This window comes from Pleuronectes platessa, chromosome 16 (genome assembly GCF_947347685.1).
Source record: "Pleuronectes platessa chromosome 16, fPlePla1.1, whole genome shotgun sequence".
Classification (NCBI taxonomy): Eukaryota; Metazoa; Chordata; class Actinopteri; order Pleuronectiformes; family Pleuronectidae; genus Pleuronectes; species Pleuronectes platessa.
Window position 1 is genome coordinate 20,501,529 of NC_070641.1, and position 22,862 is coordinate 20,524,390.

General features: G+C 44.0%; 1 protein-coding gene across 1 annotated transcript in view; it reads left to right on the top strand.

Moving 5' to 3' along the window:
- The first annotated feature begins 19,219 nt into the window (after window positions 1-19,219).
- Window positions 19,220-22,862, top strand: part of LOC128459122 (protein kinase C beta type) — a 58,219-nt gene continuing 54,576 nt past the window's right edge. Inside the window, exons 1-2 of the mRNA XM_053444226.1 lie at window positions 19,220-19,413; window positions 21,287-21,318. Coding sequence (XP_053300201.1) covers window positions 19,220-19,413; window positions 21,287-21,318 — 226 coding nt within the window. The remainder of the gene's footprint in view (window positions 19,414-21,286; window positions 21,319-22,862) is intronic.

Genomic DNA, 22,862 nt, shown 5'->3' on the forward strand with positions numbered 1-22,862 from the left:
TCCGAGACACGCCCCTTGCTTTCTTTCGTATCCCTTCTTGCGTGTTTGCGTGCGTCGCCCAATTTTTTTAACTATTTGACAAAGCTACACAAGCCTCATGCAGCCCGCAAGGCTGTGATTGGTCCGCTAACTACATCCTGTCCCGAGTCACATTTCCGGTTTCATGCCCCACGATACCGACAGAAACCAAGGAAGATTTAGAAGAACGAATATGGACCAAATAGAAGAGCGTTTGGCATAAGAGATCCGAAAGTACCACGTGTATGACCTGCTATTCCTGGAAGGACATCTCGGCTAACGTCGGGTCGCAGGTCGACGAGTGTACGAAGCGGTGGAGGAAGATCAGGGACAAATTTGTCCGCCAGAAAAAGGCTCTGAGGAGCAGCAGCGGTGGAGATGTAAATAAACAGTCGACGATGACTGCCACACACAAAGAAGGCGTCTCTAACGTCGTCCTCGACAAAACACGCTACTCCACCTAGTGTTCTGGCGGAGAATTGCTTTGGAACACACGCAACGCTTGGAGAACCATATATCAAAACGAGTCCGTGTTCTCTTGTTTCTACTTGTACTCGTTAGCGTAAGGTCAGCGTGTCGTATGCTAACATGTTTCTGTTAGAGGATCCACTTTTTGCACCATTATGTTGTACAAATAATTTAAAACCATGAAGAGAAGTACAAGACTAAAGGGAAATGAGTTATAACAGGGTAAAATGAGATTAGTAAAGCACAAGGAAACGTGTGGTTCTTCAGTTGACCCTTATCTACAAGCGGGAAAAACTCAATTATTATAAATGATTAACTCTCACTGTTGTGTCATCCTGTCAGACTATTTCACTATTTTGGATTTTTACCACTTCGACCCATTTCCCACTGCCATTCCCATTTTGAGGATACATTTGAAAGAATTGATGAAGTTTCTTCGGATGACGCATCACAGTGTTTTTCTTATTCCTCTTTACGTGGACGTCGGTCACGCTCGTCTGTTCTGCTCTGAGCCTGTTTCTCATAAAGATGAACCGCTCTGCTGTCATACGACTATTTTAGGTGATTTCTAATTATGTCACGTAAAAAAAAAAAGAAGAAAAACAGTCATGTTGGAAATCTTTTCAAATCTCACTTCAGCTTCTTTCTTTTTTTAAAACTACATCTGTCTGACAGAAGTCGGCACGTGAAAACGAAACTAACAAAGCATCTGATTTCACTTATAGGTTCATCTCTCCAGGCCTTCTCCAGTGTTTGAATACTGCATGTGTGCATAACCCATAAAGTACATCTGCTTACAGTGTGAATTACTTCTTCCGGGTCTCCTGCCAAACGTTTCATGGGTTTGGCACAGAGCAGTGTAAACAGAGACTAACAATAAGGATCTTTAGTTCTCCAGCAGCATCTCGGCTGCATTACGCTGTCGTCACCTGCGGCTTCTTCGCAAGAAAAAAAAAGAGAAGTGAAAATGACCAACAGTGTGTTGCTGGGATCCCAGTTTGAGTAAATCGAGAGAGAGAGAGAGAGGGGGATGAGAGAGAGAGGGATGAATAGAAAGTTAGAGCCCCGTGGTCAGCTGGCAGGGCTGAAAGGGGAAGAGTCAGACAGACAGGTGAGACGAGTGGGACCTAAGTTTCATTTCATCGGGGCCTGACTCAACTGGTTCCACTCTGTGTGTCTGATGGTGACACTGATCTGCACCTGGACTCCCTCATGGAGCCTCTGGAGACACTTGCATCCCCTGCTGTGTCCCCTGCACTGGTGTGGGTCCATTATTGTTGTGTGCACGGGAATCATAACTTGGAAGTGCGTCCTTAAGTAATAACATAAAAACATGCACGTGGGTGGAAGAGGCTGCTTACTTTCAGGAGTTGATCTCACGTCTCTCTGTGAAACAACTTTTCATTTGTATACCTTTACTAAATCACTTTTTACTTTGGAGGATAATCCTTTACAAAGACCTAACTTCACTTTAAATGCTGGTTAAGAGCTTGTATCAGAAAGTATTCTGCCGGTCGGCGGCTTGGAGAATAATCTCAGAAGGGTGAAATTGAATCACATCTATTTTAAAAGTCACTGGAGTGTGAAAAGCTATGTTTACAATGCATAGTTGGACCACACTGCAGTCAGATCAGTGTTGCCAAATGAAAGTGAGGCGATGGGGGGGGGGGGGGGGCTTGACATGGGACTGCTGTAGAAGTCTCTGTTTTCCTCGGTAGTAAGATGATTGAGCTTAATCAGATGCACAACGCTAATACTGGAATACTGCCACTGGTCCTCCTCTGTGGTTGGTGCTTCTTGCATGCATTGCAAATATTTCTAATCCACTATCAGCTCATGTGGCTGCAATGCGGTTTGAAAAAAGGTCCTGCCTATGTTGATATTGCTTTTGTGTTCATGTTGTTGTGCACTCAGTGTGTGCACATATCCCATGAGTTTCATTTCTGTGAAACAGGGAGAGAGACAAGAAACCTGAAACAAAGCCAGCTCCACATGATGGAGGACATGGGGTCCGATTGCAGATCCTGAGAATGTCTGTGGATGCTGCATGAAACAGGACAGGAAAAATGAAGGATGCATGAGCGGTGAAAAAGTAGACATGCACAAAGCTGCAGGATCAGTTTTTTGTTCATGAAAAGTTACTTGTTCCTGCAATAGCTGCACGAACGGCTGTTTACTGTTGTGTGGCAGGGCTCATCAATGGATTACAGATGTAGGGAAGAGGCGGAGCAGGGGAAATCCATGTCTGCTCCTTGTTGTCCTGCAGGAACGTTTGTAGTAAACCATACGAGCTTAGCTGGACTTACTATTGCAGATATGAGACAAGACTGCTCATTATAATCTGAGATCTAAGCAGATTAAACCTCCTGAACAGGTCGTGGCACATGCACCCGGGAGGTTTCTGCAGGAGGGAGCTGAGGCTGTTGTTTTCTTTACACATGTAATTTCTTGAAGTTCTACCTGAACACCGGCAATTTTCAGCTGTCAAAATATCAGCTGATGTTTCACTTAGTTTGTTCCTGTCGCAGCTTGAAAGTGCACCGACAGACAGATGATGTGATGGTGATGAATGGGGCCTGTGTGACTGGGGGTGTGTCATCACGTGTGGTTCTGTGTCAGGTACAATTAAACTGTTTTTGTCTCTGAGGGGTTTGGTTATTTCTGGCACTGTGTCGTTCCAACAAAGAATTCCCTGCACCTCCCTATCTGAAAAATAAAAACTCCAACTATAGAATCCATTTCTCACCTCTGCTGTTATCCCCCTCCTAGTAACTGCAACTGAATCTGAATGTGAATGTCGAGGCTCACAGACACTTTGAATGACTCCACAGCAGCAACAGCATGGAGGCATTTAATGTTCTTTTTTTTGTACGTTTGAGGGAGTGGTCACTATTCACTTCAGTTGCATTTGATTTGGCTGCGACACTGTTTACTCCTGAAACTCCAAAAAGTGTTTTGTGGACTCTAACACATTCACCCACTTGTCATTCGGCACAGTGGTGAGTATAGATAACGAGTGAATTTTCATTTTTGGGTGAACCGTTCCTTTAAGGTTAGGGTTGGGCATGTAGTAATTAAGGCAACGGTTAGAACAAGTGTCTCGGCAAACAGTGTGCGTGCATGTGTGTGTTTGTGTGTGGAATGTCAACTCCCCCCCCCACACACACACACACACACACACACTTAGCTTCCCATTTTCATTCCTTAGCTTCTTGCAAACCCTGGTGTTACAGTAAGAGCCACTTCTGTTGCTCCATAACAGAATCTACTTTCAATATGATGTCCTTCTGAAAACATTGATAGATGGAAGTCAAATTATTTTATTATACAATCACGCGTGTCTTCACTTTCAGTTTGAGGCTTGATTTAAGAGGGACTGCTGTGTACTCGTGATATGGTTATTGACCCGGCTCCTGAATGTGACAGGGATAAGGCCTGTATGGCAGCAACGGGCCAAAGTGCAGATACTGTATCAGCAATAATGAATTTATTTGACTACTGAAAATATATATATAAATATATATAATATATAATATATATAAACAGGACCAGGACAGTTTGGTAGAGAGGGGTTATGACGTGTACATTTTTAATTCTGTTGAAAATGTCAGGGGAAGCGTCACTGCTTTTCTTGCCCTTTGTAAGTCAATATAATTCCATATCTGTTTGCACCAAATAACCACAGTGGAGGCCAGAGAAGTTAATCATTTTCCATTTTGGTATTTTACCTCACCCTCCTTATCGAGCCCGGTGAAAGCTTTTACCGACCTGCAGCCAAATCACCTCTATAATAAACTCAGCCAGTGGATCTCTTTCTCTCTCGGCGGGGGGGGGGGGGGGGGGGGGGGGGGGGTTCAGCGCCGGTCTGAGGTTTAGTCCAGGTTCCGTGGATCCTGACTTTCCTGTAATCCACTGTCGTCGGATCACAATTCTGCTGCAGTGAAAGTGAAAGTGCAGTGAAATGAGAAGCTGAGTTTCAGGGAATCTTTATCACTTATTATAAGGAAGATCTAAACATTCACGGGGATGTTTATTACTTCCAATGTAACCGAGCACAGTAAACAATCAAGAGCCTTATAAATGAGCTCTGCATGAGAGGCAGTTTGGCTAAATGTGAAAGTAAGTAAGTATCTTCCATGAACTCCACACGTTTATTGGAAGCACTTGTAAAGGTGAGGATGAGGAAACCAGATGGCTCCAGTCGGGGTTCATGCTTTGCCCCTTCTACACTGTGTTGATGCTCCGGAGCTACTTCAGTCATTAGTGAGTTCTCCTCAAAACAGAATAATGTTACTTTTCTTTAACTGTGTGCACGTTCTATGGAGCAGAGTGAAGTCTAATCCGACCTGGCTTATCTGCAGTGACGATTTTATAGTCAGTGTTTCTCATAAATGAAACAGAGCTAGCTTTTATTACTGCTCACCTGCGTGGCTTTCATAAAAGTTTAAATGATTTACTGAACTACTGCTATTTTTTTCAAACATTACATTTCATCTATTTCAGAGAAAAAGCATCGACACAATCTTTTCACCCAAGTTCACAACTTTTCAAAATAAAAGCTTAATTATTGGTTTAACCCAGTCGCTGATAACTGCTGTAGTTTACCCCAAGTCATATATCCACAGGATTAAACACACAATGACAAATTTGATCAGTTTGAACAAATCGTGAGTGTGAATAGCAACAAACTCCGGAACTGCTCTTCCTGGGGAGAATTAAAATGCACCTGCCAAGTGTGAAACCGATGAAATGAATGGTTTGGGAGATACCACTGGCACATTCAGACAGAAAGACATTTGTTGAACTGGTGGGTAGATGTAGAAGAGGCGTATTCAGAGTATTCACTTTGCTTTGTAAATTGTTTTCTAAAAAAAATTGTGATTTCTTCTTAATTTTTGAGAAATTAATGAAGAAATACTAGAATTCAATATATAGAATTCCTCCCAGGCCTCTGACTTGTTCATCCTTCTGTTTGTCCCTCATCCCAGGCACTGAATGGTCCTTTGTGCTCAGACAGGAGAAAACAGTTTTATTGTTCTCAGCTCCAGTCAGAATGTCTTTGTCCTTGTCGAGGTCTCGTCCGTACGCCTGCTGCTCAGGGTCATAAAGCCCCAATTTCTCCCTAACGATCAATGCATTTTTAACACAGTCAAATCAGAGTAGCTGGGGCTGGCTCTTCTATTTGGACACAAAGGTCATTCAACAAAGAATAAGAGTAAAAACGCAAGTGAAACAATGGGTGGACGTGTGAAACCAGTTGGACAGCAGTAATAAAAACCAACGATATTTAACAGCTTTTGCGGAACCAGTCAGTCACTGTCTGACGTTCATTTCTCATTAACGCACTGAACATAGTGTGCTGGTTAAAGGTTAGGTTAATGGGTCAGTATGGGGAATTCATTGTTGTCTCTGATGTGGCCCAGTTTGTCTCTGATGTGGCCCAAGTGACCGAAGCCGAGTGAACTTCCCCGGGTTTGTTCAGGAGAAATATTGAGCGTAGTCATCATTCACGAGAAATCCCACAGAAAACCACTGAACACATCAAAATATATTCCTTTCCTAAAAATGTGACTCAGAAAGGAATATCAACTATAGTCACTACAATGTAAACGTTCAATATTTACCTCTGAAATGTAATAGAGTACAAGGAAGGTAATCTAAAGTGGAAACCTCTGAGATAAGCTACCAGAAAAATGTTATGAGTCTTCCTCAGAAATGATCTAAGGTGACAGACATTCTTAGTGACGACTGGCATTTACTCTGAATGAGTGTGCGTGTGCGTGTGTGTGTGTGTGTGCGCGCGTGCGTGCGTTTGTGTTTAGTGATTGCGATCCTGATTTGATCATAAACTAATCCTCAGAATCACGATGACTCATTGCATTTTTAATATTGCGTCATGCTACTACTGAAGATAGGATATCTGCTCTGACTTTTGACTCACTTGTGAAAAATGTATATCTTCATGTGTAAAACCGTGATGAATCTTGAAGGAAGTGAAAACTGCACCCACGGATTATCTCCACAATTCGATGAATGTTGTCTCTTCGCGCTTTTGCAGTAAAGTTATAAATGGATTGATGTGTGGTCGTTTCGCAGCTTCAGCGATTTTCCGTCATGATAACCAGTCATTAAACCCCCAAAACTGTCTTATTAAAGAAAAAGGGGGTCAGGCTCCGGGCCTGTTGCTTCAGGTCGGGTCACAATCCCGTTAATCTGAAGGTTTATCAGACGACAAAACATCTTAAAGTCTCTTATAATGCTCGGGTACAGTTCACAGCTCCGGGGAAGTTTTCCTAAGATTCAGTTTATCCACTTAATCCTCGACTGAAGAACGAGGAGGTTTACGTTTCTTTGTCTGTAGGTTAGTTAGCAGAGTTACGCAAAACCTACCTGATGGATCACCAGGGAACATAGTGGAGCGATGAGCTTCAGGTCGGGGAAGAACCCAGTGTGGGTTCAGGTCAGGGGGCGGATACAGGATTTTCCTACGGCATTTAGCAATTTCTCTTTAATTTCTCACAATGTAATTCATCTTGACGAAGTAGTCCCTCATTTTAAGGGGACTGATATTTGTGAGTGTGCACAGTTTGGTTCAGGAGTGTTGGACCTCAACCTGTTAACCATTAGATGAATATGTACAGCACTAGATTCTTATTTGGCTGCTACAAATCTGTCAGGGAGACGTTCCACTGGTTCTATAAGGACAACAACATCAGATCATCAAGTACCCAGAATGCATTCCTTGCTGCTGTAGACGTTCCACCGGTTCTATAAGGACAACAACATCAGAACATCGAGTACCCAGAATGCATTCCTTGCTGCTCTAGACGTTCCACTGGTTCTATAAGGACAACAACATCAGCTCATCAAGTACCCAGAATGCATTCCTTGCTGCTCTAGACGTTCCACTGGTTCTATAAGGACAACAACATCAGCTCATCGAGTACCCAGAATGCATTCCTTGCTGCTGTAGACGTTCCACCGGTTCTATAAGGACAACGACATCAGAACATCGAGTACCCAGAATGCATTCCTAGCTGCTCTACAAAAAAGCACTATAATTTAGAAGAATAGGTTGCACTTGGGAGGGTGTGTGTGAGAGAGGACAAGGATGTCAGAATGAAAGTGAAATAAATCTCCCGGCTAGTTCTTGGAAGACAGTTCTTCATTCTGTGGATGAGGAATAGACTCGGAGTTTAGTTGAAGTTTCCTGTTCTCCCTCCACTGTCTGGGAAAACAGTTTACGTAGTGAGGGCCAGGGGAAGTGCTGGGTCGGAGAAGAGTGAACTATGACTATAAACAACGTAAACATGTTTTTAATTTGATGGCTGAAGGATAAATGTTTGTCCAAGTGACGCATGAGAGGCTGCAGCTCGTTCTGGTACCAACAAATGCTGATCTGAGTCAATCTGCTGCTGCACTGGGATCTGTCTTCCCTGGAAAATGAAAGTTCAACCTGTGCCAGACAGCTCGGATACAGATGAGACCTCCAGCTTCTTTCTGATTGGCTCCTTTGCTCCACGCAGCCTTCAACTGCTGCTTGGGGGGAAGGAAAAGGAATAACCAATAAATACTGATGATATAAAAAAATGTTTTTCATTCTTTTCTTTTAACATTATATATCATGTTTTTGTTGAATTGTGTGTTGTATATTACTTTTAAGAGGTTTTTTTAATAATCAGTCTAATTAATATTATTATTATTATTATTATTAGTCATAGTAGTAGTAGTGTTTTGATCACTGCAGGCTGCCGATCAACATCTGGAAAAGGGAACTAGCTCGGCTGGCTGCGTCTTCGTCCCGTTCCAGATAAAGAATAAAGTAAATGGAATCTGAAGTGGAGGGATGAGCATGTGGACAGAGACGTGTTGTTGACGCAGCCGTGCAGTGTCTCAACAATCCTCACACACACACACACACACACACACAACAACAAACTGCTCTACTTTTAGTTCTATGAAGTAATGTGACCTCTTGGTATCTAATTTACCCAGTACCTCAGGCATCCATGTGTGTGTCTGTGTGTGTGTGTCTGTGTGTCTGTGTGTGTCTGTGTGTGTGTGTGTGTCTTCACAGAAGCCGATGTCTGACAAACCCAGAATCAAGCCTTTCACTTCCAAAAACACAGAATAATGATTTGAAAGTGAAATTAGCGTTACGGTGACGGTCATTTAACAACAAAAAAAAGGGGAATGTGAAGTGTTTCTGTTTCTGACACAGTGAGTCTTTGAGGTGTGAAGCCGGTTCCTACGTGTGTTGGAGTTGGTGTGACGGTCGAAAGAAGGAAATAAGACTTCTCTATAACAATTTAGAATTTCAGAAGAAGAGGATCTATGCAAATAATTTACAGTAAGTACAGCACACAAACAAATCATAGGAACTTAGAGATAGTAATTCCTAAGAAGGCCTTTGTCCGGTCGTGCTTTGGTTTTGGTTTTGAGTTGATGCAAATTTCAGGAGAGTTCATTAGTCACGAGATCGGAATCTGGATTGGTTTGATACAGAATAATGGAAAAAAGATCTTACATTTTCCAAATCTAGTTAACAAGTGTGAACCATGAACCCCCCCCCCACCCCCCAACCCATCAACTGGCTGATGACTTAAATGTGTTTTACCGTTATTTGGATAGAACTACACCCATGACAACCCTCACCCTCCATCTCGAACATCACACAACCAACTGCACCTCCTGCTTTCATCACTCCCCCCCCCCCACAGACCTCCCATCAGCAGGAGCTGCAAAGACCCATGTGCGTTGGAAGATAAGGGCGACACCAGAAACCAGACGGTGCATCACCCTTCATGTGAATCCTCCTGTTTTGAATGCTCTACAATCATCATCCCAGTTCCGAGGAAGCTCTCAGTCACAGGTCTCAATTAATTGGAACCCTGATGCAGAGGGTGTTTCTTCCTGTACTTCCTCCTGCTTCTGGATCCGCTGAGCCAGTTCTACACTGGAATTATCCATTCTGTTTTAAAGGACCAGTGGCTCCGGTCTGAGTCCAGGACTTGAGTCCAGTACAACAGTTTCCTTACACACTGTGCTGCTGGGAACACGCTGGAAACCTGGACTAGAAAGACTTTCATGTACAAATACACTTTGCCAAATATGAAGCATGATTTGCTTTAATATCATCACATAATAAAACACCATGACAGTAAATAACAGTTTTCCTTTTGGTTTTACTCTCTTGCAATGAGTCAAGTCCGAAGCTCAGGTTGTTGAAGGAAACCATGTCCACCCAGTGACACCCATAATAAACAAAACAGCAGCTCCTCTTCGTGTAATCTGAACTCCTGAGAAGTGCCGGATGTTCCAATTTCAAACAATAGGAAGAGACCAACCGGTTCAGAGGGAAACATGGGCCCGACTCGACAGAATAAGATCTGGATTAACAGTATTTAATTGGGTGTTTCAAAGGAGCACGCGAGCCTGGAGGGAGTGTCGCCTGTTCCAATCAGTCACATCAGAGAACTGAGGGTTGATGGGTTGGAAAATCATAACTCACGAACCAGAGCAGCTGTTTGGAAAGATGTGGGTTTTGCTGGTGTCGCAGATGAGATATGATTCTGGGTAAAAAAACCACTGTCATTCAAACACAAGATGTGAGAATGATATAGTGTAGCTGTTTAAACTGGTAAACTTATACTGGTGTTTGTTAGGATTAACAAAAACTGATTTTCCTGTGGGACGTTGAATGATCTTATTTTAAAGTAGCAATTTATCACATAGACAACAACTTAAAATCAGTAAATATTAAATTACTCATTCGAGATTTTTTTATTTTGTGAGTTTATGGTGATTTGTCTGTGACCCTTGCATATATGGAGCTGTCACGCACCAGATGTTTTTCATGGGAATGAAACTGACAAAACTCTGTTATTAAGTAGATGTTGTATATCTACATGTCAGTCTTTGACATCACCTCTAAACCAGTCTGCTTATTACGCATTACAGCTGTGAGGCTCCAGCTTCAGGGCTGAGAGAATCCAACTCAAACAGATCTGCTGCACAGACGCTGATCGTTCTCCGTCAAGTATGAAAACGTAGATCTGGCGCTCTCTAGTGGCTGAAAGGAATTTAGACACTTTCAAATAATAAATCATATCCAATATTATTTATTGTCCCCTTGGGCCAACGTGCTGCAGCAGCTGCAGAACAGTTCAGTGTGTAACAAAACCACAAAACACAGACCACAATGTTGTGTAAGACTTCACCTGCCCTGAAAAAACTTAAAAAGATAAAAGACTCAGATTTCCTTTATTGTGGTCCCGTATTAATCATGCACACACAGGCGTGCTGCTTGCAATTTGGAAATTCAACCACACGGAGCAGTGGGCAGTTATATATTGGAAAAGCGCACGGCGAGCGGATGTTAGAGGGGAGTAAGGTGCCTTGCTCAGGGGCACCTAGACAGTGTGACAGGGAGAGGAGTTTCCATCTGTCTGTTATAACGCATAAAAGATGAAAAACAAAAAGTGGAAAATAAAATCTAAAAGCAAAAGTGTAAAAATGTGCCAGAGAAAGAGTTAAGGTTATGAGCTACATGGTAGAATCCACAAAAAGACTACAACCTGCAGCCACTAGAGGGCGCCACCTTGTCACTCACAGAGGTCATCATGGGGTGCAGATGTGTGGGTGTGTTCTGCTCGGTGGGAGATGGAGATCGCCACCAGGCTGGAGGTGGAGAGTCTATTTTCTCACTCTTTTCTCCCAGTGCTCCCCCCCCCCCCCCCCCCCCCCCCCCCACACACACACACACACACTTCTCCCTCCCTCCCTGTCTCCCATGAGATCCAGTCTTTCACATATAAATAGCACTGCTGTACGCTGTGGTAATGAGTCTTTTTTTTTCTTTCCAGGTCTTTCATCGCCTGTTTGATGTGAAGGGATTAAAGATTTCTTCAGAGTAGCAATCATTGTTAGCGTGCACATGTATGTACTTGAGTGGGCAGAGGGTGCAACGGAAGATTGTGTTTTGCTTTCTGATGTGTAGCTAACCTCTGCAGAGAAATCGCTTCTTATCGAGTTGATACTGTAAAAGCTTTGTGTGCAGATGACAAACGTGCCAAGACCCAAACTAAGGTCCGAGCCAGAGTTTGCGTCTTTGCTTTCCTTGTTTACATTTGATCAGTTAGTGTCGGTTTCGCGTTGCAACTGAAGGAATGCACCAGAGAACGTCCTGTCATCACCTGTGTGGGCTGTGGCCACTTGCCAATTTGTTGGACAACTTTTTGGTTTGAATGAAGCATGAATACACTGGTTCATTAAGTCGGCTGCCACTGTCACCACATCAAGAGCGGCACACAACGTTTATTCAAATAAAGCGAATGAACGTCCTCACTGCTCGAACTTTATATCCTCTGCGGTGAAGACTGTGAGCCTCTTCTCCTTCTTTCTCCTCAGCTGCTGTTTAATCCTTCCTGCTATCGGTCAGAAAGTGTGAACGGTCACAAAACATGTTTTCATCGTGCAAAGGAACGGAACCAAGACTAAACTTTGGTCCTTTGGATCGATCTGTGGTCTGAGGCTCCTTTCCCACCTGTTATTTGGGTTCGGACAAAACTGCAAAGTCTGGAGGTCCAGGCCAGAAAGAGGGAAGGTGTGTGTCCACGACCAAAATGTGCGTACGAGTTCTTTTGGACTGTGTCACCACCGAACGTCTGCATCACTGGATCCAACTACAAGGAAAGGACCAGACGTTCCATCTCGTCTTACACAGGCTTCAGGTGGACTCTGCTGGATGTGTGGTGCACCATCTTTCAGATGAATGGTTCAGATCAGGGTCATCACAGACCCTGGTAATCGACCTACTGGGAAAAGGTCAGTATCCCACCAAACACAACTTGTTCTCTGGCAGCTCCTACTCCGTGGTTTGGAGAACCGGTGCTGTGAGGTGGTTCGTCTGAAACCATTCGTGCAGGTGATTCTTTCTGCTGGTGGAGCTTCTCTCCGTCAGGTGAAACAAAGCAGTTGGCTGAAGTCCACGTGCATCCGAGGAGGAGCAGTGTTTACACCCTCCGCTGGGCCGACAGTGGGAGTGAGCAGGGGAACTGGCAGCTCCAGTGTGGGGGAGAAAAAGGAAAAAAAAAAAACATGCTGAAAAATACAATAATAAATGTGAGATATCCTCCAGCAACACACAGTGTTTCGTTCTTCTAGCTTCACCAGGTGTGCTGATACATGAGCCTCCACACACAAACACACACACACACACTGAATTTCTGAATTTGTATATCTGTCTTGGTGAATCAGATTTTTGTTGATTGACGGCATGTAACAAACTATATTCTTGGAAATGCACTTATTGTAATAAAAGTAAATTATAGTTTAAATAGATTTAATTAACAAAAAGTCATATTTGTGGACTTTAAAACACAAACTACCCTCGTGAGATTTATCCCTGAGTTGGGCTGAAAGCTGCCGATCCCACCCTCAGAAAAACAAGTGTTGTATAAGTTCTTATGATGACTCATGACTTCAACAAGCCAAACCTGCTCACTTTAATTGATAACAGTCACTTTCATACAGGCAGTGTTCTAAAATATTTCTATTGAAATGTATGTAGTTTGAAGTTTGTGTTAAAGAATGAGCAATTATCTTGTAGCAGGTTATTATCCACCATGCATGACAGCTTTCCAAGCTTTCACACGCGTGCTCTCAAAGAATTACACGTCTGTTTAAAGTTCACACTTTGCATGTTTAAGTGGCTAAAACACAAGATAAGTGCAAGATATAAACCTTATCCTTCATGTTTTAACATTTAACCTCTGAGATTAATTAGTGGGGACATTTGGAAAAGTGACACTTCTGTCCGTCCTCACGTTTCAGACAAACTGTCAGTCCTCAGTTTTAGGTTCAAGATTAGAACATGGTTAGGTTTAGGGGATGTGTTGGTATTAGGCTTCTAGGTGTGGTTTAGAATAAGGGGGCTGAATGATGCTGCAGACACACTTCCAGGAAAAAATCTGTTCCACTGCAGCCTTTTACATGATTATACAGTCCAGAACACACACACACACACACACACACACACACACACACAAAGACACACACCAAAGACGTGCAGACATAGACAAAATCGCATAACTAGAAACACGTGGACCGTCATGCAAAATAAAGACATGAACGCAACTGCACACGGATACACACTCGAGCACACAGCCACAGAGGATGAGTGTGTATGTATGTGGGTGTGTGTGTGTGTGTGTGTGTGTGAGTGTGTGAGAGAGAGAGGGGGTAAAGTGCAGTTATGCAAATGAGCTGTGAAAGCAGAAGAATGAGCTCTCTGTGGTTTCGGATCAATGAGGCCTGAGCTGCCTTTAACCACAGCTCTGTTGATAGTAGTTTTAAATCCAGTGACAGAGATCAGCTTCATTCAGAGCATCTCACTGAGAACTGTATTAAATAAAACTCGTATTCTCTCCAATGGGCAAGTTCATCCACGACACTGTGCATAAACTAAGGTCGTGGATGCTGTGGTGACATATTACTGAAGCCTAGTCTGTGGGAGAGAGAGTGAGCTACTTGGTCTGTGGTGCGAGCATATGGCTATTTCCTGGAGGCAGTGTGCAGACCTGGTGTGAACACAACTTGACAAAGTCTCTACACTTACAAATAGACTTTCATTTAACACCCAGCTCGAGCCACAGCTGACGAAAATGTACTTTACAAACAACAATGTCACGTGATAATATGCACATTTGTTTAACCATCTCTTTTAATAACATTTTTTATGATTACCAAATATTGCTGTGAACTCAGTAATGAGCCTAAAACCGTATATGTTTAGCGTTTGAGGGTTTCTGAACTGCTCTGTGGTCAGTGAATGACAAAGAAAGCAACAGGTTTATGTAACAACGCCCTCCCCTCTGTGAAAGACAGGGTGTGAAGATGGGAATCGTGGGACTGGAGAGGAAGATCAGAAAAGGAGCAGATGGAAAGAGGTGAAAGAGAGAGGAGGAAGGAAGGATGCACTTTCAATATGATATCAACATTTCAATACAGATGAAAATGTCCTTGAATAAAAGGAAATCCCTCCCTCACTGTTAAACATCCTGCGCTACATTTTCCCAGAATGCTTTTCAGAAAACAGGGATAAAATCAGATTTCTTGTCATGACCAAGAATTTGATTGACAGGTTTATGTAATTACTGAAAAGCATTGACAGTGAGGTGAGGTGAGGTGTGTCAATTCCAGGTGATGTACCTGGAAGTTCACAGGCCTGTTTGTCGACATCAACACAGCAACGGTGAATTTCTTGATAATTTTCACAACACACAAAACAGCTTTTCCTGGAACCGCATGTGGGCCCCACCTGTCATATCTGTCTTCAGGCTACATTGCATGGCAGTTCATTGAGGACAGCGGTAGAGTACAAATATTTCCAATGTAACCTGCTGCCAGCAGGGGAGGTAACAAATCAACTTACAGTTGTTCTCGATTGTTAACACACATTTTTCAAAACAATAACGGCTTTCTCAAAACTGCACACACAAAACTGAAAACCTCACACACAAAATGCTAAACCTGACACTCCCTTTGCAAGAGGACTCTTTGCCATCAAATCTCTTACCTGTTCACAAAATGGAACTCGTGTTTTCATTTGGTACACACAGCCATATTTTCAAATGACACACACATACCATTCATTGAGTACACACAACTAAGCATTTGCTGGCACACTACCAAGCATTTACAGCACGCTGAAGTGCAAAATTTCAAACACAATCATCAAAATGGAACACACCATATGAATGACAGTGACTCTGGAGAATGAGCCATTTCTCCTTTTGTAAAATGTCTCAGTGTAGACCTACTTTTTTCATAGTCAAACATAAAACAGCACACAAATATGCAGCATTAAAAGGTACACACAGAGAATAGTACAGTACTGTAAACCGGCCTACTCAACCCCCCCCCCCCCCCCTTCACAAAAATTACAGTTTTTCACAATTGTTAACACACGTTTTTCAAAACAATAACGGCTTTCTCAAAACTGCACACAGTAAACTGAATACCTCACACATGCTGACAGGCCTCGACACTCATGTCGCCACAGGCCTCCTCCATGGCCTGGAGCAGTGGGACCCGGTCCTGTGGGTTCCGTTCATACACCTTCCACCTCCAAGCTGAAAAGAATTCCCTCAATGGGATTCAGGAAAGGAGAATAAGGTGGAAGGTATAGAACGGAAAAATGTGGGTGGTCCTGGAACCACTCACGCACTTGAAAGCTCACATTGTCCCAGATGACAACGTGATGGATCCACTGTGGGTCATCTGTCTGGTCAGGTGGTACCAGCAGGTCATGCAGGCCATCCAGGAAGACGAGGAGACGGGCAGCGTTATAGGCCCCTGGGTGGGTGTGACGGTGCAACATCCCATGGTGATTCATTGCAGCACACATTGTGATGTTCCCACCACGCTGGCCGGGGACCTCAACACTGGCCAATGACGTTTCTGCCCCGTCACCTCCTCTTCACCAGGTTGAATCCCACATCATCAATAAAGATGTACTGGTACAACTCATGAGCTGTGTCATGCTCGTGGATCCGCTGATACAGACAGCATGATAATGCAAGTTACAGTATGGACACAGAGAGGTCAACACAGTGGGCTACAGTGAGACACTGTAGAAAAGGAACAATATTGGATTACAGGTACAATACATGCATGTGTCAGAGCTGAATGTTGGTACTTACAAGCACAAACTCTCACAATAACTCCTTGATGGCTGTGTTCCGTTCAAATGGGACCCTGAACACTTGTTTCATCCGCATAGCATTCATATGAAGAATACAGTCCAATGACGTTCTGGATGTTTCTAAATGTAGCATGGTCAGCCAGGATCCTAGTTTTTATTTGTCTGAGTGTGATAGAGTTGTTCTCACGAACCATATCTACAGTTTCAGTCTCCTGTTCGGCTGTGTAAATGCGGTGAAATTGCTCAACAGACCTGAATGTTTAGAGATTTGAGTATTTGTGTGTTGTAGGTTGATGCTTTGAGATTTTACTTGAGAAGTGTGTGCAACAACTGAACATTGTGTGTAGTGTTTTGACAACAAGGTGATGTGTAATTGACATGTAAGTGTAAAGAAGGAAAGTCAGAGTCTAATGCAGATAAGGGAGTGTGAAGTAGTGCCAAATTGCGTCGAGCGATTGGTACATGAAGTGAAGGTTGTGCAAATTGTGCCGAATTTTTCGCTTTTTGTGTGTTAACAACTGAGAAAAACTGTAACAATGGCAGGTCCCTGTGTCTTACTTGTTAAGAAACTGATTTATCTTGGCCTGCACCTCGAGTTCCTTGTCTCCTGTTTACCTTTCAGACAATCCTCGTGTGTCTCTCTAGACTTCCCTCGTTCCTTGAAAACCTGACCTGTGCCAACTCGTCTTGTCAGTTTCTCTGTCAGAGTTCAAGCGTTCTCCAAGTTTCCCCAGGTTTTGTTTTTCGCCCTTGACTTTGTGTGACTCTGTATTTTTCTGACTGTGCACCACACCTGCAGGTCCGAAATAGCTTGCAGGAACTTTCCTCATGTGGCATCTGAATTTGGATCCTCACCTGTTTCTGGAAATGACAAAAATCGCAGTAAGTCAATGAAAAATTGGTGAGTCTTGATCGCCCCCTGGTGGCTGTCTACAATAAACTCCCACTACTCTGTGTTCATCAAGATTTTAGCGGTGCTTATGCTCTAATCCACATCTTACTGGATGTCCACACTGGTTTTGCCGGCATCGACTCTCGCCCCAGCTCAGCAGCCCTATGGAATAGTTACATCAGATCCTGTGTATTGAGGAAAGTTGAAGAGGTTTGGCTTCTTTACCAGGTGATGAGTCACTGTGTCACAGTCTATACATAAACCCAGGCCCGTTCAGGTACACACACAGGGTCAGCTTACATCACTGCCACTGCAAATTGTGTTCCTCTGATGTTACAGTCTGCCAGATTGTGTAGCGATGCAGGTGTGAGAGCCGCTGCAGGTCAGAGGCCCGGGCGATAGAGACGGGTGAGGTCAATGTCGGCTGGTGGGCCGGAGCTGCAGTAAACCAGGATTGATGAGACCAGCGTGAACCGCACAGACTGTTACGTGTCTCCAGGCTAAATCAATCTCATCTAGGTCATTGGCTGCCAGCTGACAGCCACTGTGTGTGTGTGTGTGTGTGTGTGTGTGTGTGTGTGTGTGTGTACGAAAAATTTGATTCTGTGGCCTCAAAGCAGAGGGGAGAGCAATTCTACTGCTATATCAGTTTTGAATAAAGACTGTTCTGAGCACTGATGTCACAGACTGTTCATAAAGAGGGACGATGCAGCGTCTCATCTTCCTCACACCGTCCAGAAATGAAGCCAAAATCACCCAGATAGGAAGACCGCCATCTTGGACTTTCGGAGCAAGAGGCTGTGAAGTGGCGAGACTCCAGCTGTCCATCAAGACAGTTCACCCCTGTTTCTATAGCGTCAAATAACTGATCATAACCAAACTTATCAGACGTACATCAATGTGATAAAAATGAAAAATTGAGAAAAGTGTATGTGACTTCTACTGTGACTTGTTAGTTTGGTCCATGTCCCGTCCACTAACCTGGAGGAGACAGGATGTAAGACCCCGCTGATGACTCACAAAGTCACACAATTGACCTGCTTCATTAGAAAAAAAACACCTTCAATGTATCCTGGGAAAATTAATTCAACAATTGCAGATGATGATTCTCCAAAATCCCTTTGAGAGCAAGAATCCTGAGACGGGTCCGAGCTCAGCTTCTGTGTTTTCTCTCAGACTCTGAGTGATGAGCGTCTCTTTCCCCAACGATGATATTTCTTTAGGGAAGGTTATTTAAAAAAAAAGAAAATCCTGCAACAATCCTCCTAAAATACTCGACAGGCCAAATCAACTCATTAAACGTCACTTTCATATCAGAGCTTTTACAGATCAGACTGATAATAACATAAATGTCAAGGAAAAGCTCTCTCTTTATTCTATACGCTTTATTGGCAAATTCAATATTAAAGAAATTCAAGGAATCAAATTGACTCTCTCTTTCTCTCTCACTCTGACTCTCTTACTTTAGCTCCCTCTCTCTCTTACTTTGACTCTCTCACACTTGGATTCTCTCTCTCGCTCTCTCTCTCATTTTGATTAGCCCTTTCTCTCTCTCACACACTTTGATTCTCCCTCTCTCTCACTTTGATTATCTCTCTCTCTCTCTCTCTCTCTCTCTCTCTCTCTCTCTTACTCAGAACCAATCTCTCTCGCCTCAGACACACCCCCATCCTCTCTCACGCTGTTATGTGGCGAAAAGGAGGAAGCGGCAGTGAGAGAGAGAGAGAGAGAGAGAGAGAGAGAGAGGGGGGAGCGACAGAGATAGAGAGGCAGAGACATAGAAACACACAGAGAGAGAGAGAGAGAGAGAGCGAGAGAGAGAGAGAGAGAGGGAGAGACATAGAGATACACAGATAGAGAGAGATAGAGAAAGAGAGAGAGAGAGTGAGGGAGGGAGGGAGCAGTGCATCAGCAGCGGCAGCAGCAGCTCGTGCACTCGGCGGAAGAGCAACACGACGAGAAGTCACCGAGAAACTAAAGAACCAGAACACCACGGAACTCTGAGCGGCTCCAGTCGAGCCACAGCGGCACGAGCAGCAACAGCACCGACACTCGGACACCTCCCGTCGGTCGGTCGGTCGGCTGAAAAGTGAAGAGGAACCACAGCCCGGTGCTCGGCAGGTGTCAGCGGGAGGATGGCGGACTCGGTGGATGTGGCGGCGGCGGCGGCGCCGGCGGCCAACAGCGACGGGGAGGACGGGCCCGTGCGGGGCTTCGCGCGACAGGGAGCCCTCCGCCAGAAGAACGTGCACGAGGTGAAGGACCACAAATTCATCGCGCGCTTCTTCAAGCAGCCCACGTTCTGCAGCCACTGCACGGACTTCATCTGGTGAGACACACACACACGCACGCACGCACACGCACGCACACACACACACACACACACACACACACACACACACACACACACACGGGTCAGCACGTCACTCCACAGGCCACAGACAGGCAGGCACATGTTGGACGTAGAAGAAGTGCTGTCCTTTTAGGACCAGGAGTGATGGGTAGGGAGAAGATACCCTGACAAGATGGCTGTAACCTCCTGTATGGGTTTATAGGGTCATAAAGTTGGAGCAGGGATGAGGGACAAGTGGGAGGGCTGCACTGGTTTTCCTCAAAAGAACCAGTGTGTCAGGTGGAGACGTGCTGGGAGTTGTGTGGGCAGACTGGTGTTTGATAACCTTCTGCAGAGCTGCATCCAGCAGGGATAACCGAACACGGATCAAACAGTGACACAACAGCTCACACAACTTTTCCTCCCTCTGCTTGCCCGCCCCCCCCCCCCCCCCCCCTCCTATCCTCTCAATCACCTGTACAGACATGCCACTGTGCAGCCCACCTCAGGTATATATATCATTATGTTCTCTCAGGGACAGGTAGAAGTGGGAGGACTGCCACAGATTGCACAGTTCTGTCAAACATCAGCTGCAGCCTCCTTCTATTTCTTCTTCTTCTTCTTCTTGTGTGTGTGTGTGTGTGCGTGTGCGTGTGTGTGTGTGAGGTTAGAGATCCAGCTAAAACCACCAGCAGCAGAAGACTAGTGTGTGATAATATCAGAGTCGCTGGGTCACCAAATTTCTGAATCACACGTACAGACGAGTCACCGTGCAGCCCACCCTGAGAGGAAGATGACAGAATGATGACATCCTGAAGTTATGGCTGGTTATAGCAGATTGTCCAGTTCTCTCGCACCAAGTTTGCGATAACATTAAAGATGTCAGAGGGAACAGCGAACATGTTTCTCACGGGTCAAACACTGACACGGCTGCTCCCACAGCTTCACCTCCCCCCGCTTGCTCCCCCTCCTTCTGTTCCTCTGCATTTTCTCCTCTCAGTCACCTGTACAGACATGTCTTCCTGCAGCCCTCTGGGGGGGGGGGGGGGTTACATGACTGTGATACGGCCCTGTGGTCGTGTTATAAAATGAGTTTCCGGCTCTAGGTTGGCCTAATTTGTCCCGTTTATTATTATCGGTGCTTTGCGCTACTCCCAATACAACCATCATGTCCTGTGATGGGCTTTTTAATTTGTGAATGGCTAAATGGTTTGACCTAGAAGGTTGTGTACGTGTGTTCAGGGGAATCTAATGCGATTATCTATCTATCTATCTATCTATCTATCTATCCATCTTTCTACCCATCTGTCTGTCTGTCTATCCGTCTATCTTTCCATCTTTCCATCTAGGTCAATAAGACTAATGAAAAAGAACAATGAGAGCGCTGAGTGATTTTACACCCCGTGAGATTATCTATTTGAAGCCACAATATGAGCATGAGCAGGCCTGAGTGTGCTTATGAATGTGTGTGTGTTTGTGTGTGTGTGTATGTGCGTGCATGCATGTGGCCCTTCAGGCATCCCCGCATATTTTTGAATAGGTGTGTTCGACCTTCTTGCCTTGGGGAGGCCGTGACCCTGCCAAACCCAACAGTCTTGAGAGTGTGTGCGTGCCATTGTGTGTGGATCTAAATGGCCCTCACTACACACACTGTACTGTTCATACATAATTAAATGTCCACACTGATTGTGTGTCTTGGTGTGTGTTGAATTTGTGCTCTCTAGATTGAAATCTGTAGAGCTGCACAAAAATGGCAGACAGGGTTTGACATTTGTGTGTGTGTGTTTTTTGTGTGTGTGTACTGTACACATGTCTGTGCCTTTACAATGTTTAATATTCAACATATTTTGTGTTTGTGTTCTCTCCACAGGGGGTTTGGCAAGCAGGGATTCCAGTGTCAGGGTACGTGGATAAGACACACACACAAATATACACACAGTCACACACACTCATGCTCCACTGACTACTTTCTTCCGCTGTTCTGTTTTTGTTTTTCCAAGCTCTTAATTATGAGAGCTGTCATTTCCCATTTCTTTGGTTTTCAGATTCCAAGATCAATGTTATACCTCATCGCTCTCTTCTTCTCTTCTTCACCTTTTGTCACTTTACCTTCGTCTTTTCGTTTTTAACTCACCTTATCAGTCTCACTCTCATCTTCTTCCTTTAATCTCACATTTTACTTTTCTTCAGAGTGCTCAACTGAACGCTGAGGTTCAGATCCTTTGTCTCAGATGCAGTCGTCTCCAATTCATAAACATATTTCTCAATAACACAGGATAAGCTTTAAACTCTAGTTTTGATGGCATATTATTTTATATCAGACAGTTTACATTTCAGGATTTGATTGGAACAAATAACAACCATATGTTAACATTTACTCCAGACAGGAAATAAAGCTTGGGGCATCATAAGTTTGACAGGTCTATCATTAAGAGGCTATAAATTATTCTGTATCTTTTGTTCGAGATGAAGGCGTTGAAGCTGTGAATTGAGTGTTTCCTCCAAATAGAGTGAGACCAATACAACTGTATGGCTCAGCTCTGTTTAAAGATCAGTGGGAAACGTTACAGGTCAACGCAGTCCAGTCTGGAAGTGGAGGCAGGACTTTGGAGCTCGACTCAAAAAACAAAGCTTTCTGTGGGTGTTGGTTTGGTTTTGGATCGTAGGAAGGTGATCGGGCCTCGGGAAATAAATATCCCGTTTGTTTTGCCTACACAGTCGATTCATTGACTGAGCATTAAACACTTTCAGCTTCAACATCAAAAATCCATATATTTTTTAATGGTTTACAATGTTCAGACCTTTTTTTTTTTAGATATTTCGTGTTGTCAAAGGTAAAAGACAGTTTCCATTAATATTAACAACAGGAGTCTGTTTAGCCATTTTTAGATATAAACTCTGGATTCTTGACATTTTCAGGAGTTTGTCTTTCAAATATGAAGTCAGACATGTGCACAACCTCAGGAGAGAGTCCTAAACGTTCAGGTGACATGTGGTAAGAGCATATAAGAGGCAGGACATGTTGTATAAATGGAAGAGTCGTCCTGAAAACTCTCAGATGTCATCGTCTTTCCAAGTTGACATGTTTCTGAGTTTTCTACGTATATGGCTCCTCTTTTCTCTTCTGATTTCTCTTATGCTTCAACACGCCCAATCGCTTGCTGTGGATTTTCGGGCTGTAGCCTCCCATGAGCTCATATCACATTTGCGGTTTCACATACAGGAGGATGTATAGAGTTGAGTGCAGTGCAGGTCCCAGGGAATCGTTACAGGGTGACACCGGGTAAGGGCTCAGAAACCGAGGCAGCTAACTGGAATTCAGCCAAATGGCACGTCAAAATATGTGCTGCGAAAAAAGACCTGTTGTGTTCACTCAACAAGTCTTGTTCTGTCATGAAGCTCGAGACCCTGGAGGTGAAATGGAGGATTCAGTTCAGGAACGATCA